This window comes from Uncinocarpus reesii, genomic scaffold (assembly GCF_000003515.1).
Source record: "Uncinocarpus reesii 1704 scaffold_3 genomic scaffold, whole genome shotgun sequence".
In the NCBI taxonomy this organism is placed as follows: Eukaryota; Fungi; Ascomycota; class Eurotiomycetes; order Onygenales; family Onygenaceae; genus Uncinocarpus; species Uncinocarpus reesii.
In genome coordinates this window covers 1,573,705-1,590,490 of record NW_003052498.1, presented here as the reverse complement: position 1 = coordinate 1,590,490, position 16,786 = coordinate 1,573,705, and the positions used below count along the sequence as shown (strand labels likewise).

The following is a 16,786-nucleotide window of genomic DNA, read 5'->3' as shown; positions in this document are numbered from 1 at the left end:
CAGGACCAAGGCCAAATCAAACTCTGGGGGAAATAGAATACTCCGTAGATGGTCGTCCAGAGCGTAATCAAAAGTATGCAAGAATGTACATGGTCGAAAGTAAAAAAAGAAGAAAAGATGCAAAAAGAATCCACCAAAAAGTGTGAGCTCCCCAAAAAGCTCAGATATGCCCTGAGCTCATAACTTCTCTCTCGACCACCTCGCCCTCGCCATCGTCTCCGGTTCGCCGTCGCTCCAACACCCAGCAATTCGCTCCAGAGTCATCAGTCTCCTTCACGTAGCTGATGCTTTCCGTTGCGCTATTGCTGCGAATGTGCCTCCGAATCATCTCTGGCGATCTCGACTTGGCGTACGGCTCCATGTTCATCGAACGTGGCCGCTCAGCGGACCGGAGCCTGAGCGGAACGTCCCCTAAGCCTCCGCTCGAACCAGATTCACTGTCTTTTTGGTATGAAGTGCCAGCATCTGCCCAAGGCGGCGAACCCAGTCCACCTGGCGAATGCAGCCCGTTTGCACGCTTCTGATCAGGTAAAGCTTTGTGAATACTTGAAAAACTTCCAAAACTAGAGCCAATTGGGGCGGAAGGAGACTGCGGAGACTGGCCCGTTTGGCTGGTAGCATTGCTCCGGAGGCTGCCATTGCTGCCACCAAACGCCCCCCGTCGAAGCTTCATCAGAGCCGTTAACGAAATCTCGTCGTCGAAATGACCCATATCGAGGAGCTGTGACAGCGGAGGGCTGGAAATGGATGGATTGGACTGCGGTCCACCGTGCGGCGCTAACGAGACGATCGAGTTCCTTGTACTCCATTCACTGCGTTCAGTGATCGGCGTAAGGCTCGGCTCCTGGAAATTCGCCCGAGCACTGTGATTCCTCTTCACCCCTTCCAAGCCCAACGTGCCAAAGTAACCCCCAAGCACACGCTCACCGTCGCAGTGAGGATGTGAATGTGCGTAGAACCCAAACTCCTGGCCATAAAGTCCTTCATCGTCGTTTTCAAGCGCTTCTGCGTTAGCCGCCGCAATCATGGGATCATCATCAAGATCATCCGCGTCGTAAAAAGCAAAGTCATCAAATACATCGTCGGGTGCCATCTCAATGTTCTGGCTCGTGTGCCGGCTTTCACCGGCGGTTAAATCAGGATGAGAGTCCTCAGTTGCATCACGGTCATCAGACGCTTCGCTTCCGCTAAAACTTCGCTCAAACCGTCCTTTCAGCGCCGCTTCGTTCGCAGCCTGTGCAAGCGCGTCATGATATGCCTGCAGGTTTCCCTGTGTTAATCCCCGAATCGGTTCCTCTGGCTCTTCTGAGGTCGATTCTTCAAATTCCAAACCAGCAGGCTGATCGGTGATTTTGTTAGCATCTCCCGGTGGCGGTTCACATCGTCGAGAGTCTATTGCAGTATCCCTCACGTCAGGCTGATTCTCAAGTATCGCAGGAAGTACGTTGTTTGCCTTATTCTTGCGCTCGTACAAATGGCTAGCTTCATCATCGAATACAGATTCGTCAAAGCCCCCTGTCTCCATATCCTCTGGCAAATCACCAAACAAGCCATCGTCATAGTATAACTCATCCTCATCGTACATCGTATGCGACGCGACTGACTTGTTCGTCACTTGCGGAGCTTGCTGGGCCAGGAAAGGTTGATTGGTGTCTATAGTAAGTGAAGGGGTCATCAGCGCCGATGTCCTCTCAGTATTCGTAGAAAGCATTCCAGCTCCACAAGAGGGATATGGCTCCTGTAATTGTGAAAGTTGCGGAGAAGGTGCGCCTTCCGAGCTGATTGGACTCAGAAGGAATGAAGATGTTCCCGGCAGGTTCAGTGGCTGCACAGCATTTATATCTAAATCTCCATCCTCGTAGTCCTCCGCGTCAGCGTTAACCCCAGGGATCTTTTCTTCCAAGCCATCGTCGTCCATCATTGCATCATAATCAAATTCGTCAGACTCAAAACCATCAGCAGCAACTTCGCTTCGCTCCTTGGCCTTTCTCGCAGCTTCCTTTTCTTTATGCTTCTCTTCCAGAAGCCTTTCTTGAGAGGCAGAGTCACCTCCTGCCATGTCAAAACTAAATCTCGATGCACTGCTTGTCAAATGTTTAGGAAGCCCCGTCGGAGCTTGTGATGGCGGTTCGCGAACTGTCGGTGGCCGCGACCGTAAAGGATGTGGTGCCTCTGCCTCCGCTTCGTGGGAGGTTTTAGGAGGCGCCGAAGGTACCTCTGGCAGTGGCTTCTCGTCACGTTGCGATGGCAGAGTCGAGGGAAGATTACGCGCGAATACAGGGAGTGAGTAAGATGTGCCTTTGGTTTGTGGAGGGCTGTCCTGACTGCTGGCGGGCTTCGCATTGCCGTCTTCAAAGTCCTCTTTGAAGACGGGTTTATGTTCGAACCGGCGACTTCTACGCGAAGCCTGCGCAGAACTATCTGAGTAATAGCCTTCTTCCGTACGTAGTGATGGTCTACCATGATCTCTCGGATATGGTTGCGTGTTGCTGGAAATAGGGTGAGGCCGGGGTCGGGGGTTGGAGAAATCGTGGAAGAGCTTTCCACGGATCCTAGGGTCATAGTCATCGGGCAACGCTGGAAGCGTAAGCTTTCCAATGTTGATATCTTCAGCTCGTGTGTTCAACTGCGCCGATCGTCGACGAGCCAAAAGAGCCATCGGGTTCAGCAGATGGAATCTCATCTTGCCGCCGCGAGACGACGACGATTCGTGCACGACATCATAGCCACCATCTCGACGAGACGTGGAATTTTCCGGTTTATGTTCTCGAAACGGCAAATTCGATATCCCACCGCCAACGTCAGATGTTTTGCCCTTCCCAGCTCCTCCGGTTGAGGGCACCGGAGCAGCTCCAACCTTTTGTCCGCCAAAGCTTCGCTTCCATGATGATATCCCCTTGTGTAGTCCGCCGTCGTGATGGTGCGGTTTTTGGATATTCGTCAGGCTCGAAAGAGGTTCTAAGCTTTCACCCGAACTCGAATGAGGCCTAGAAGGGTTGCTCGCAGGACGTAAGGACGGAGTGCTATTCACTTGTTCGAGCTCCAAGCCCGTGGCCGGCTCTAGCGCACTATCTGACGGAATCTCCCTCGTCGTCTCTGTCCATGGGCCCGTTTCAAATATCGAATCCGTGAGCTTGGTCGTGCTGGCGGTCGGGGGCAGCTGGGGAAAGGTATGGGTGGAAGGCGAGGCAGCTGTGGTTGACGATGGGCTCGGGCGGCGATGATCACGACGCAAGTAGGAGAAAACGGTGGATGGCGGCATTCTCCTCGCTGGACCGGAGATGCCTCTGGGCCGATTGTGCTTTCACCAGGAGAAATCGATGATGCCCAAATGGGCGGCAGCTTGAAGGTCCTGGATGTAGTCGCTCGATCCCTGGGGTTGGTCAATGAGCTTTACCCCGCGAGATTCTAGCCGTGTTGCTTCGTTGCGTGTCCGCGATTGCAGATAAATCATAGCAATAATCGACCATCGTTGGATTTCGCATGAGAAGCAAGAGAGCCAAAGTCCTGAAACCACAAACAAACGCGGGTTAGATCAACACTGTCGATTTGATTTTCAACAAATTCCTCGAAAATCAACCCCCCAAGAAAACGCTTCTGTCCATTGTTTACGAACCAAAATAATGAGCTGACAAGGATTGAATTTCAATGGCGTCGAGCTTAACTGGGAACTGCAGCTTGATAAGATTTGCTCACAAACAACAATGGAGAGCCAACAAATGCGCCAGATTTACATTGAAATTGAACAGAGGGTTGCTGGTTCGGCTATTATTGCTATTTATGATGGAGTTTGCTGAGTTTGGTTTGCTATGTACATTTAGAGCATGTCAGGCAAGTTGGCTGTGATAATTAGATAGATGTTATGGATGGATGCTAGCTAAAAACTCCAGGGGGCTATGCAAATTCTTGTGCTACGAAGGACAGGGAATTAAAAAAAGGTAATACGACATTAACACGGATCGCTATTAAAAAGGCGGCAAAAAAAATAAAAATGAAAGGAAAAGCTCCGGCAGACCGTGCCAGTTCAATGTCCAAAAAACTCGCTCATAAACGGTGTAGCAAAATTGAGTCGCGTCGGAGGTAGATATGTTTAAATGTAGCTTCAACATAGGAGTTGAGTAGTCTGGTTGAGGTCACTGCACACCAAGTCGCCAACGGTCGATCATGTCTCTCTGCTTCTGATCGATCACGGGTCCTGGCTGGAGACTGGGACGATAGCTCGGTTGGGCGTAGAAGTGCGGATTCAAGTTCACGGCTGATAAACCGTTCCCGTACGCAGGAGCAATGAGCCCGTGAGCATTATACGGCCCCATACCGCCATTCATTTCATTGCCAAATTGCAAAAGGGGACCGTTCGTGGACACCCGGGACAAGCGGTTTGTTGCGACCAGCGACTGTCGACTTCCCGCCGCTCCCAAGCCTGCAGGATGGACGTGAACTTGCGATTGCGGGCCCACCGGATGCGCTTGAAGGACATCGGCGAGACTTCGTCGTGAAGAAAGCTTATCCGGAGCATTTGGATTGCCGGCTTGGGCTTCTGCTTGAAGCCGTTTCCGCCGTTGGCCCAGGGTTTCCTCCTCGGGTTCACCCCCATCCTCGCTTGCTGGCTTCTCGGGGGGTTTATCATCCCCAAATCTCGAGAGCAGCTCGCTCGCAAAGTCTGAACCGGCTTTCTCTTCCCGTGCTCGTAATCTTCTGACGCGCTGAGCTAGAGTCTCCTCTTCGTCGCTCTCTCCATCCTCCAGCCCAGGGATGTCAAGTGTATATGCAGTACTTGCTCGCTTGGCGGGAGGTTGAGAATATCCCACTGGAACCGGGGGCGGGCGGGGAGCAGGCGGCGGTTCACCGCGAATTCGAGCCCGCCGGCGACTTAACGGCTCATTTTCTTCCAATTCCAGTTTCTCCATAAGGCCCAAAGGACGGTTGTCATTTTGCTTAGTCTTTTCGGGGAAAAGCAACGCAAGCGGAACATCATCATCGTCAGGTTCCCGGCGGTCAGCAAGGTCAGGATCTTCCCAGGCCAGGATGACATGCTTCTGGTTCCGATTCTCGCGTTGACGCTGTGCGACAGCATCCAGCTCAAGCAACGTCGAATGCATGCCGTTAGGAAACGCAGTGGCAGCCGTGCGGTTTCGCTGCTTCTGCTCTTGCTTCCGCATTTGTAATTCAGCCAACAAAGTCGTTGGCGGGCCGACAAAAGCCTCTTCATCTTTACTATCATCACTGTCACTTTCAGAATCATCCTGTTGTTGACCCTGAGGATGAATAAAATGGTCAGAGTCATCTGCATCACGTTCGTAGGAGTTTCTGAATGGAGTTGCCTCGTCAGGCCCGGGTTTGCCTTCAGCGTGGCTTTCGGATTGTCCTGAGGGGTTGCGGTTGTGAGTAGCTTCTCCTACACCGAGGGGATTTTCAGAGAAGCGTTTCTTCTCAATCTTATTTTTCTTTTTCGTTTTCTCTTTGCCATACACTTCGGCGCCGATGTGGCCAACGATGGGATGATCAGTAAATGCGCTAACCGGCGCAGAAGCTGCAGCATCGAGAATACAGTCTAAAGTAGCAACGGCGGAATTGTCTCTCACCGTGATATCCAAATGCGACGGCGGCTGGTCAAAGAAGGCGCTAGCACGGAGTTGTGGTGGCATTTGTGAAAGCCTCTTGCTCTGTCTAGCCGGAGGTTCGCCTTCTTTTTCGTTATTCGGCAACCAGACTGCTGATTTTCGCTTATCGATGGGCATTGAATTCATTAACTGGGTGCGACGTTTCTCCTGCTCCGATGCAGCATGTTGCTTGGACAGCCGCTGGGGTAGGTTCAACACCATCGGTACCGGGGCAGGATAGTAGACCATATTTTCACCAGGCGGTGGCTCCTTGTGCGCTTGGGGCAAGCTTGCGAGGGGAGGCCTACTTATTGAAACTCGTCGCGATTGAGATTTTTCACTTGAATGGGCCGTGAAGTGCACGCCATCGAAATCTTTGAACAGATTGGTAGCTTGTTGATACGTGTCTGTAGACCCGGCACTGCCAGGGCGGTGCATTTGTTCTTCATCGATAGGGACTCCCATGTTTTCTTCGTGATGTTGTAAGGGATGTGACTGTAATTGTAGGGAATGTGGATTCGGCGGGGGAGGTATCGACGCCGGAACGGAGGAAATCTGCTCAGGGTTGTTGAGCTGGTCCTCGTTTTCAGGCTCAACCACCCGCGCCAATCGAGATGCGACCGAGCCGGAGCGTAAACGAGCAGCAGCTTGCGAAGACGGCGAAGATTGCACTGACCGCCGTGGAGATGAAATATGTCCTCCTGGAGAATAGATACCGGAACTGCCCAGAATCGGCCCCGTTCGCGAACCGATGGATGGCTTTCGCGGCCCAGACGATATTGACCCTGCTGGAGATCCCAAAGCTGGAATGTTTCGCCTTGATTCGATACCTTCAAGATCATCTCCGCGCTCCAAGGCAAGGCTGAGACGTTCGGCAGTCTTCTCTAGTCGTTCGACGTTTCCGACGTAGGCTCCCTGCAGCGACTGGAGATCTGGGGTTGGATGGCACAATGCCGGCCCATCCGTTTTGGGACTCTGCAGGATTGGCTCCGAGGGTTCAGGAGAGGAGGACGGGGTGTTTAAAGGGGGCGGTTTAGATAGATCGGCTGGTCCGTCTCCCTGAGCTGTTTTCACATGACAATCACGTTCAGATTTACTGGCCCGACCAACAACCTGGTAATCGTCGTCCTCCAGCATGTCATAGCTTGTAGTCGATGCCCCTCTGGAGCGTATTACTGACTTCAAGGATATGGAGCTCGGTTTCTCGGTCTTTGCAGCGCTCATGAACGAGGAGCCGCCCAAGTTCTCGAAATCGATCGACAGCGGCTCGAAGGAGGTTTTAGGAAGGGGGGAGGGTTCGGAGGCATCTGAATCAGAAGCAGCGTCGATTTCATTCTGGGAGACGGCATTGTACGCCATGCTGTCGAACTGGTCGGTATTCCGCAAAGGGCGTCAAGTGGTCAGCATTGAGCGCTGGGGTTCCTGTGAGAATGCAGTGAGTTGTATCCAAGCAAACAACGGTGGTCAAGGAGTCACAAGGGTCATCAAGGTTGCCACAGTAAGGATCGGTAGAGGCTGCAAGATCGATTTCATCCTTGGTGTTCAAGGGACACAAAGACCCCTGAAGGACGCGGCAAATGCTGTGTGGATGGGACGCAGAAAAAGAATGCAGCTGCAGGGCCCTGGTAGAGTGAGACAGGCGGTGGCCGGGGGGTACTTCTAGTGCCCACGGAGCCCAGGCCTCCAATCCGGGATGGTCTAACGGTTATGATTTCCGCTTGTCAGCTTCTTCGGTCGCAAGCGCGGGAGACCGGGGTTCGACTCCCCGTCGCGGAGTGATCTTTTTGTCTTCAACGAAATTTGGCCTGTATGGGTGTGAATGCAACAATAATGTGAATTACGCATTATTCAAAATCTATCTTTTTGCTGACTAGACGCAAAATTAACTAACTACTTGTACGGAGTAGTGGGCGCTGGCCACCCGGTGTGTGCACTGAATATTTGTATTCTCGAATATATTCAGGATAAGATGCCCACCCCCCTTTTCGCCCATCTTATAGATTTTCAACCCACTCCATTAGAGCTCCATTTCTCAACAAATTTCTACCAAAGTTGTCATTCTATTATACAAGCTTCCATACCAGCCTGGAGGACCTCCACCGCATTCTTTTTTGCTAGTAAATCAGGTTAATATTGTTGATTGAACATGACGTTCTAAGACTTTTACTTCATTCTGAGTCTTCTGAATGAATTCAATATCTGCAAACTGTGTATTAAAATTCAATACCACTTTCTTCTTGACTTTTAATCTCTATAGATCTTTCAGCTAACTTGTGAGTTTGTAATTTGAGATCTGAAGCAACATCTGCACTGCATTTGAGTTTTGTAAAGTCTTGCTAATCTTTCTAAAGAAATCCCACAAAATTGCATGGAATGAGGGATCTCTCTATCCCTTACTCTTTCATATTGGTTGAATCAATAAAGAATGATCTGCTTGGGCATATAAGCATGATTATTTGCTTAAAGAATATATGAACAGAAATAACAACCTATACTAATATCTTCTGAATAACCAAAGAATATCACCTCAGTTCTCATCTCTGCTTCCCATCCTGATTCCTGTCTTGTTGACGGGTGTTGAAAGCCCGCTTGTCCCCAGCTGAGATGGTTGCGAGAACTTTGGAACAGAACAATATTCATCCTCCTCCAATCTGGCACTGAAACAATCTTGACTCTTCTCTGTAGTGCGTACCAGTTCCCTATTCACTAACTGCACTCATTTATGATGACAGACAGAAGGTGAAGATGATAAAAGAGAAAAACCAGAAGTGATGAAATTTGGGGAAAGCAGAATAAACAGGTGGGAACTATATAGTATTGGAAAGGCCTCTTGCTACTAGCTAAGATTGTCAGCCAATATTTCCAGCAGTTCAGATGCCTAGGGTTGTCTGGCCACAGGGTTTGGGTTGACCGGGCACTTGTAAAACCACTTTGTGTTCCAATTGTTGTCTTGGATACCCGTGTTGTCATATTGTGGTTCCTATACAACCATGTCAGCACATCGACTGCAGATAATCGTGACAGGTCCTACAGGTTGACTTACATTGCCGATGATGGCCGAGCAAGCACCACTACCGGAAGTGGACCCATCACTGCCATGAGAGAGCTCAATATCTACAGGAGAACCGTCGTTTTGAATGATGAAGCTGTACATAGTCATGTCAGATTCAGTTACCAAAAAGCTCCAGAGAAGGAGGCGAAACAGGAGAGGATGGAGGCTATGAAAGCTTACTCAATTCTGATTTCTCTCTGAAAATCGTGCGAATGTTCTAGACCCCATCTGATCTTCGTACGCGAGAAGATGGTCTTGTCCGTTGGGGGTGGGTTGTCGGGATCGGGAATGATGAACGCGGAAGGGTTCAACAAGCCAACTTCACCCCAGTCCGAGTTAACAATGAGCGTGCACTTGGTGTGGTGGGTGGCCGGGTTCTCCACGATCCAGCTGAAGGCTTTTTCGACGTCTCCGGCGCGGAGATTCAGCGTGTCATCCATCGCGGCGGTCATAAGTTCCCAAAGACTCATTGTCTGCATAGTCATGACCCCCGGGGTGGTTTGAGAACTCTTAGTCCAGGATGCGTAACTGGTGTAGACATCCGTGGTGGTGGGATCGGAAGCAATTTTGGTCCCAATGCTTGTGTCCCCGCCCTGGCAGGAGCAGTTTTTTTGTACTGATGTCTCGAAAGTCTTATACTGATCTGTTGTCTTGATGGACGCATCGAAGTTTCCGCTGGCGGTGAGACCATTGAATTGGGCCTTGATGTCAGCTCCGAAATTAGTATTAACGGAAGAGTCCTCATTAGATGCCCAGACATGCTACAGCACAAATAAATGAATCAGCATCCTTAAAACCTCACCGTGCATGAGCGACTTACCAGTTGGAACCGTGACCCATAAGTTGTGCCAGTAACAACATGGGATCCAAAGGTGCCAAAGAAGGTCTTATAGGTCTTCACAACATCTGCTTTCGTGGAGTCAAATGAAGGCAATTTTCCCACGTGCCATGCAAGCTCTTTGGTATTGATTTTCGGCAAAGTTTTCGAGACCAACCTCCAGGAGGACTTGCCTGAAGTTAAACATGAAATACTGGTAGCTCGAATGGAAGGTCTTGCTAATGGAGTAATTGGCAGATGCACCAGCGGAGACCGCCAGGTATTGGCCAGAAAGAGAGGCATCAGCTTCCAAGTTACTGGCAGCTACAGATCCATTGGTGTAAGAGGTCTGGGAAGCTATTTTCTCGTCAGAAATGCAGATACCAAAGAACCTGGAGGCCATAAGCCTACTTTCCGAGTTACCGGCATCGGCAGCAACATTAACATTATCCGGTACGGTCCAGGTGACGCCGCCATAGGTTTGCACCGTGCCACCTCGCTTGAGCTCGATAATACGGATAGCTCTGAGCACGTGTTGGGTAACCTGGGGGCGGTTAGCCTCTCATTCTCGCTCTTCGGTGACGATACACACAGTAGTAATGTTGGTGGGCGTGATTGATGTCAAGTCGAGGCCGTAGCCAAGCCAAGAATGGGGGGGGAATGGAGCTGTATCAGCAGCCATACTCGGTTATTCCTTGCTCAAGTGGAAAGATTTGGGTACGTTGCTTGGTCTGTGGGTAACTCAGGATGTGAAGAAGACGGCTTGCAAGAGAACAACTTGTATGAAGCAGCCACGGTCTTTATAGGAAATCTGAGCGGCAAAAGTGTTGAAGCAGTCGACAATGCAACATCATCGTTATATTGGGTATGCATGGCTGGCGAGAATCAAATCCATACTACCACACACTCCAGGACCTCTGGTTTGCATGGCCTCGGGCATGATAGGAGTATGTTCGCTTGCATTGTTCGTCTAACTATCCGTACGGAGAAGTCCGTGGAGAGCAACAACGAATGCCGGTCAGTTTGTTGCAGATCAATTTATGCAGCCCGCTATAATGACTATTGTTCCGTCGCCAAGGCTGCCACCCCGACCTGAAATTTAGCGGATTGGGTTGGCTGGCTGAAAGATGTATGGACACATCGCCATTCACATTTGTGGTAGCTGAGCAAGAGCGCATTGGGCCAATGCTGGTAAAACGGTTTCAAATAATTCCCTCAACTGCATGCTTTGGTAGTTAGTGACACTCTCAGTAAGAAGAAGAGATGTACTCACTACTTTTCCCTCTCAGTTCCGCAGCTCACACACTATGCCTGCCTGACTCTTTTCCATGATCAGTTTCCACAAATTCTTTATCAAGTTTGATATTTTTCAGCACTTATCCACATAGTAGGAAAATGGTCAAGGCAAGCAAGCGGACATACACCGCGGGCCAGAAATCAGCATCGACCCGAGCATGCCATGCACCTCCTTCTCCCGCGGATACACTAGGCACGGTGAGAAGGCAAGGTTATCAGGGGCATATGGCAATGTCTCCCGAACATGGCTGCTTTGTAACCTCCAAAATCAAAACGGTGGATGGTAGGTTGGAAGGCATCCTTCCTCCACAGCTGATTTACCACTCTGGGCAAGTTGCAGGAGTACACTGCTCCCTCGGGCTCGATTGGAAATCGGAATATCACAGGGATAACCCAGTTTCTGATCCTCTATCAGGTCTACATGCTGATCTCATCAAGCTATGCAAAACTGGGGAATCTAGCATCTCCACAGCAAACACAGCGAAATTCAGAGGCCTGAGAAGCTGCAATGCAGATCATGCGCAATATCCATGCAACTGGCACCACCCTGAGGAAATGTGCAGTTTTCACCGATAATCAGACAGATATGCAGGTGATACTGAGATTTAAGCACTCATTGGGACAGTACATCATCATTGAAGCAGCACCGGCGCTTGACAGGCTGCAGGATTTCAGATGGGAAGTGCAGTTTCACTGGCTCCCTGCATATATTGGAGAGCTAGGGAATGAAGGAGCAGACAGCCTGGCAAAACAAGTAGCTAGCCTCGTCTCAGTCACTAAACAGCCGGAAATAGACTCTATTGAAGATATTCCACTTAGTAGACTGAAAAGCTACTAAGGTTGTCTGGCGTTGTAGCTGAATGGCCTCGTTACGGACGCCGATGGCGACTACGTTGTCCACCATCCATCAGGCGATGAAACGCGAATAGGAAACATCCCGGGAACGGGCAATACACGGCAGAGAGTTCTTCAGACTTGGGATCCAGCCCGGAAAAGTAATCCTGGACACATACCGCAGAGCTGGTGATGGCTGGGAAGCAAAGGGCCTGAGCGGAGAGGAGAGTCGTTTGATAGGGCGAGGAGGGAGGTGGAAAGGCGAGGAGGGAAGGGAAGAAGGATCTTTGATTCGAGGACGGAGTATTTTAATATATATTCCGTATATGCGCAGTGGTTTGATGTGTTCAAAGGTTCATTTTGACTTGCGTACTCCGTAGTTAAATAACTAACTAGTTAGTTAACCCCGGCGCAGCGACACCCTCGAAAGACTTGGCAGAGCAAGAACCCGGCGCCAAATAGGTCATCATCTCCCTCCACGCCCACGGCCCGCCGTTGTTCACGCCCACCCTCACATCCTGCAATCCCGATTCGACAAAACTCCCTGCCCTGATTGCTCAACACATCGGAGGGTGGTGCTCCCCCAGGACAAGCTATACGATTCAGAGGCTATGTCCCCTGGAATCTAGAGACCACCTCCGGCAATGGCCCAATGTCGCCGGGAAAAAGAAACCTTCACCAAGAGTGGTGTTTCCTGGAAGTTAGAGGGATGGAAGGGGCCGCAATGCTGATGATATAGTTTAAACACTTCTAGTCTCCATATAATACATGCTCGCTCTTGCATAAAACATCCCACTGAGTAATGCCACTGCAGATATTTTTCCTTTGGTTCAATCAATAGGACGGTTATCCCTGATTCCTATCAGCTCAAGGCTGCAAGGCTGTGCTAGTTGAAGGGCCTGTCAATGTCCTTTCATGACACATATTATTCATCAAGCAGCCAGCCATGGTTTCTATGGCCTCTGAAAACGGCGGTCCGAGCCATAGGCACCCTTCCTCTCGCATCTGCCGTACACTGCGACGGGTGGAAACATCCTGCGCGGGTTGAAGCATAATGGTTAGTTATATAACATGAAGGATGGGATGGATGTACCCTCATGACGAGGTGACGCAGCCATTTAATTTCTTAGGTAGGTCACGATTTCCGGTGGCCTCTTAAAAATTGAGGTCCTAACTCATAAGCGCCGGGCGTTCGACCGAAATCGAGAGCTGGTAAGGAGACAGACTGATTCGGGGATCGCATTTCTGCATTTCTGGCGCATGAATCATGCAGGCAATGAAAACGGCGCGCTTTGGGGGATCGTCCCATTCGGAACCGGAAAGAAGCTAGTCAAAAGGGGCCCCATCATGAAGTGTCAAGTAAGTTACAGTAGTTCTTTGGACTTCTCTCATCTGTTGATGGGGTCTTATGGCTGTGGGAGAAACTAACTAGTTCACCACGAGTTATCTTCCCACTCCACCCTTGAGAGCCGACTCTCCTCTAGAAGCGCCCATTAGTAATCCGGAATGGTCTAACGGTCATGATTTCCGCTTGTCAATTTGTTGAAATACACTATCAACAAGCGCGGGAGACCAGGGTTCGACTCCCTGTTCCGGAGTCCTTTTTTGCGCTCTCAGGAAGAAGGCCTCGCGCGCCCGCTAGTTGACTAGTGAACCGTTCTACCCAGGCCTTTGTTTTCAAGTGCTTCCTCTTTTTTTTGTGTGCGGATGTGTGAGAATGGGTTTGAGGTTTAAAATCCCAACATCCCCCAGCGCAGACTGCTTCAGGCCCCTTACTATTCTTCCTTGAACAAATTGGCTTCTTCTAGAATCTCGAGAGCCTGCGTCCATCCTGTGGCTTGTCTTGTGACACATGTGAGTGTATCCAGGATTTCAATGATCGCCCGGAAGAGGCGTAGACGGTCGAACCTAGACATGGACGAGCATCAGCATTGATAACTCCGCTAGCGGTTCACTTTGCTTTTACCATGAGATACGATGGTTCCTGGTTCGGGCCCTGAGAGGTGCCTGAACTTTGCCCGCCCACACCATGCAATTGACTTTCCATGACCCCAAGGGCTTATATATCCATGAACCCGCTAACTACCATCCTTGCCTGGGGTTGCCTTTACGAAAACTATAAACCCGAGGGTTCTTCTATATTGTGACAAACGCCCCTTGTTAAGAGGTAGAAGATACCTTTTTCTGGGGTCAGGAGCGAAAAGTCAACCTTAAACCCCTGTGGTGATCAAAGCTATGCTCCCATAGATCAGGTCCCGCAGCCTGAGCCAGACTTTAGGCTCAAGGTGAGCAATCGCGGCACCCCCTCCGAAGCAATAAATAGCGGTGTCCAGTTTGGAATTCCGGATAGCAAGCCCTAAAGCGTCTGCAAACGGCCTGACTCGCGCCGTGATGTCAAATACATTGTCCGGGAAAACCTTTACAACCTCTTGGTGGCCTAGGTGAGCTGCTGTTCGAAGAGCATTGCCCATGAAAGTCCGCGCGTTAGCCATTCTGGTCCCATGATGGATATATCGATCCACGATACGGGTCCTGCCACAAGTGGCAATAGCAGCAAGGACTGGATCCCTGCCATGGTTGACGCCTGAGTACCAGCTAATATCTGATCCTGAAAAGAATCCGTGGCCCCGTTATCTAGAAGTAAGCAAGCCATTTCTGAGTTCCGTGCGCACAAACTGAGGACCCGTACCAACCAATATATTGACGGCTGGGATTTAAGAAGCGGGCCACGCTCTAAGTTTTATGCTCTTGCCATTTAAAGCCGCCACACCGGGAACTGCAGGATCGGCTCCTCTTGAAACAAAAATACCACAGGTTGTACCTAGTGATAATTTCCCGCTCCTATATTTAGCACTTATATCCGCTCTCCGAACTAGAATAGACACGAGAGCACCGTGATGGTAGCCTCGGTTTAGTGTAGCTCCATAGTCGAGAAGAAGAAGTCAGTCTTCATACGTCTGCTAATAGCGGTAGCCAATAGCGGACGTCGGGTATGATTGTCAATACTGCGCGTGGCAAAAAAGCCTACAACTTTGTTGCATTCATTCGAAGCAGCGGAATGTGAGAGCTCTGCCTCGCGGCTCTCCAATATTTTCCAGCTCCTTAACAACATGCGTAACGAATCCTTGGCATCATTAAAGACGGCCGCGAAGAGAACCGCTGCTGTTGATTCCTGTGTCAATCTTGGTCCGTAGCCGAGGAGAGACTCCAAGCAAATCGATTTTTTCACTGTTGATTGCCCAAATAAACGCGGCATAGCCCAAAAGCTCGCCATAAGCGGACTCGTCAGCAGTCTTTGATAGAGCACGCACCTCTTCTAGATCATCATTTTTTTTTAATGTCGGCTACAAGAGAAGTGTCTTCTCGCTCTCCGGTATCCCGATAGTCTTCTTGCTCTCGGTCAGGTCAAAGGGTCTGTCCGGCTACTGGATTAATTCGTGAGCTACGGAGTCCGTTGAGAGCACTGTAGGTGTGCCCTGACGGGCACGTGATATCGCGTTTCGGCACTTGGCGCGTCGCCAGATATAACTAATTCGAGGAGTTCCGGTCACCGCGAGAATTCGGATCGAAGCGGCCGAGGCCCTTTGACTTCGCAGCAATGGCGTACTACGATATCGACGAGATTCTTACAGACGCCCAGGTGGGTTGCGTACTTTGTACAAACCATGGCGGCTGTGCGCTAATCCCTCATACCGCATTCCAGAAACTTCCCTGCACGTTTGAACTTGACGTTCCAGCCCTGGGGTTTCTCGACGGGAACCCGGGCGAAGATGTAAGTTATAGTGTGTTTTGAAGAGAGCTTTTCCGACTGCTGACTCCCACTCCGTAGATCAAAACTGGCACCCGGTTAGATGTTCCTCTATGGCTGGGAGTCATGCTTGCTGTGGGGTACGACCATGCGGTTCTGTACATATCAACTGTGAGGACCAATGCTAACATTCGTATTCTCTGTTGGCAGAGCAAAGGCCGGCTCCGATCCGCTGGTGACTTTGGATATTCCCAAGGCCTTGTCCGAACCAGTCATGAACGCACTCAAGGCTGATCCTCGGACCGTGGATCTTCGTGCTTTGGCGTCGCACTTTTACAGGTTGGGGGTGAAGATATTGCAGCTGTTTGAGGAAGAGGAAATGGTGGAGATTCTCAGTGATGTAAGCGACGTATTCATGCAGTTGACAACGGTGCGCTGACTCTTCCGTAGACTTTCAAACAGCGCGCAATGCAAATAGCGGACCATGCCCATAATCCAACGGGCGCTTTGGGAGGGGCAGTCGAATTCCTTCGTGGCCTCGATGAAACGGAACGACAGTGTAAGTGTGTCGAGAGCCGCATTTTCTCGACGTGTATTTTTCCGTTTAGAACTGATATCGAGCTATACAGTGTTTCGAGCTGCTCATGACGGTGCTAAAGAAACGCGTATCTGGGCAGGGGAGGCAAAGAAGTAGCGACTCAGCCTTTCTTATCGATTTTTTTTTTGGGCTCTGTCAAATGATTTTAAACGAGTGGCATGTCATGTTGGCTGGTGTTTGGGATCTTAACTACGGGATAAGAAAACGGTACGGAGTACAGTCGAGTTTTCGTCGGAAACGGCTGCTGGATCGTCGTCTCTTTGCATGACTCTGGCGCATTGACTCTGCAAACAGTGGGCTTGAGCATTGGTGTTCAATAGACCGAGAACCAATAATGAAACGTCGGTCCAGGGGTTCTTTTATGATATATGTTAATCATAGATAAAGATGGCCAGATGAGCATAGAATAAAGTGATCAACTGGATATCTGTATTCTGTACTGCATTCCCTAACAAAGAGATCATCCTAACTGCTAACTACTTTGTAGTTTTGATGTTGATCGACAGGCACGGCTGGCACCATCCATGGTCCCTCTAAAGCATGGCGTCCAGTCCAACCGGGGATTTTCAACCGGCGACTAGGGTGCGGGAGGCTGGTGGCTCCAAGGACTCCCTGAATCTTGTCTCACGAGCACGCTCCATGCCTTGCCCTGTGCTTTTTATCCCTGGGGCCAGTGATCAGTTAGCGAGTCGTAGCACAAAGTCCTGTCGAGGGTGCCCATCTTCGACAGAACCGGCCGTCTCTTGGGTTGTCTCTCGTGGAACCTCGAGTGTTCTTTTTTCCAGCGCCTCAAGAAGCCATTCAAACACGAGCGGGCAGGGTGGGGAACACGGCACCTAGC

At 50.3% G+C, this 16,786-nt stretch overlaps 6 protein-coding genes and 2 non-coding genes across 8 annotated transcripts; 4 read left to right on the top strand and 4 right to left on the bottom strand.

Annotated features, from left to right (window-relative positions):
- Positions 1-160: 160 nt before the first annotated feature.
- On the bottom strand, positions 161-3,262 carry UREG_05315 (uncharacterized protein; the record flags this gene model as incomplete). Its single annotated transcript, XM_002584580.1, has 1 exon — positions 161-3,262. The coding sequence occupies one exon, from the start codon at positions 3,260-3,262 to the stop codon at positions 161-163; it is 3,102 nt and encodes a 1,033-aa protein (XP_002584626.1).
- An 871-nt stretch (positions 3,263-4,133) lies between these two features.
- On the bottom strand, positions 4,134-6,959 carry UREG_05314 (uncharacterized protein; the record flags this gene model as incomplete). The annotated part of the gene is made up of 1 exon (XM_002584579.1): positions 4,134-6,959. The coding sequence occupies one exon, from the start codon at positions 6,957-6,959 to the stop codon at positions 4,134-4,136; it is 2,826 nt and encodes a 941-aa protein (XP_002584625.1).
- A 328-nt stretch (positions 6,960-7,287) lies between these two features.
- On the top strand, positions 7,288-7,376 carry UREG_08024. The gene has a single exon. It is a non-coding gene; the product is annotated as a tRNA-Asp (tRNA).
- Positions 7,377-8,478: 1,102 nt separating this feature from the next.
- UREG_05313 (uncharacterized protein) lies at positions 8,479-10,151 on the bottom strand (the record flags this gene model as incomplete). Its single annotated transcript, XM_002584578.1, has 7 exons — positions 8,479-8,580; positions 8,644-8,746; positions 8,833-9,353; positions 9,473-9,558; positions 9,596-9,826; positions 9,881-10,013; positions 10,062-10,151. 7 exons carry the CDS (start codon positions 10,149-10,151, stop codon positions 8,479-8,481), a joined length of 1,266 nt encoding a protein of 421 aa, XP_002584624.1.
- A 713-nt stretch (positions 10,152-10,864) lies between these two features.
- Positions 10,865-11,341, top strand: UREG_05312 (uncharacterized protein; the record flags this gene model as incomplete). The annotated part of the gene is made up of 1 exon (XM_002584577.1): positions 10,865-11,341. The coding sequence occupies one exon, from the start codon at positions 10,865-10,867 to the stop codon at positions 11,339-11,341; it is 477 nt and encodes a 158-aa protein (XP_002584623.1).
- Positions 11,342-13,099: 1,758 nt separating this feature from the next.
- UREG_07968 lies at positions 13,100-13,197 on the top strand. The gene has a single exon. It is a non-coding gene; the product is annotated as a tRNA-Asp (tRNA).
- A 612-nt stretch (positions 13,198-13,809) lies between these two features.
- UREG_05311 (uncharacterized protein) lies at positions 13,810-14,091 on the bottom strand (the record flags this gene model as incomplete). Its single annotated transcript, XM_002584576.1, has 1 exon — positions 13,810-14,091. The coding sequence occupies one exon, from the start codon at positions 14,089-14,091 to the stop codon at positions 13,810-13,812; it is 282 nt and encodes a 93-aa protein (XP_002584622.1).
- Positions 14,092-15,197: 1,106 nt separating this feature from the next.
- Positions 15,198-16,041, top strand: UREG_05310 (uncharacterized protein; the record flags this gene model as incomplete). The annotated part of the gene is made up of 5 exons (XM_002584575.1): positions 15,198-15,371; positions 15,429-15,487; positions 15,558-15,747; positions 15,798-15,906; positions 15,977-16,041. The coding sequence occupies 5 exons, from the start codon at positions 15,198-15,200 to the stop codon at positions 16,039-16,041; spliced, it is 597 nt and encodes a 198-aa protein (XP_002584621.1).
- Positions 16,042-16,786: the final 745 nt, after the last annotated feature.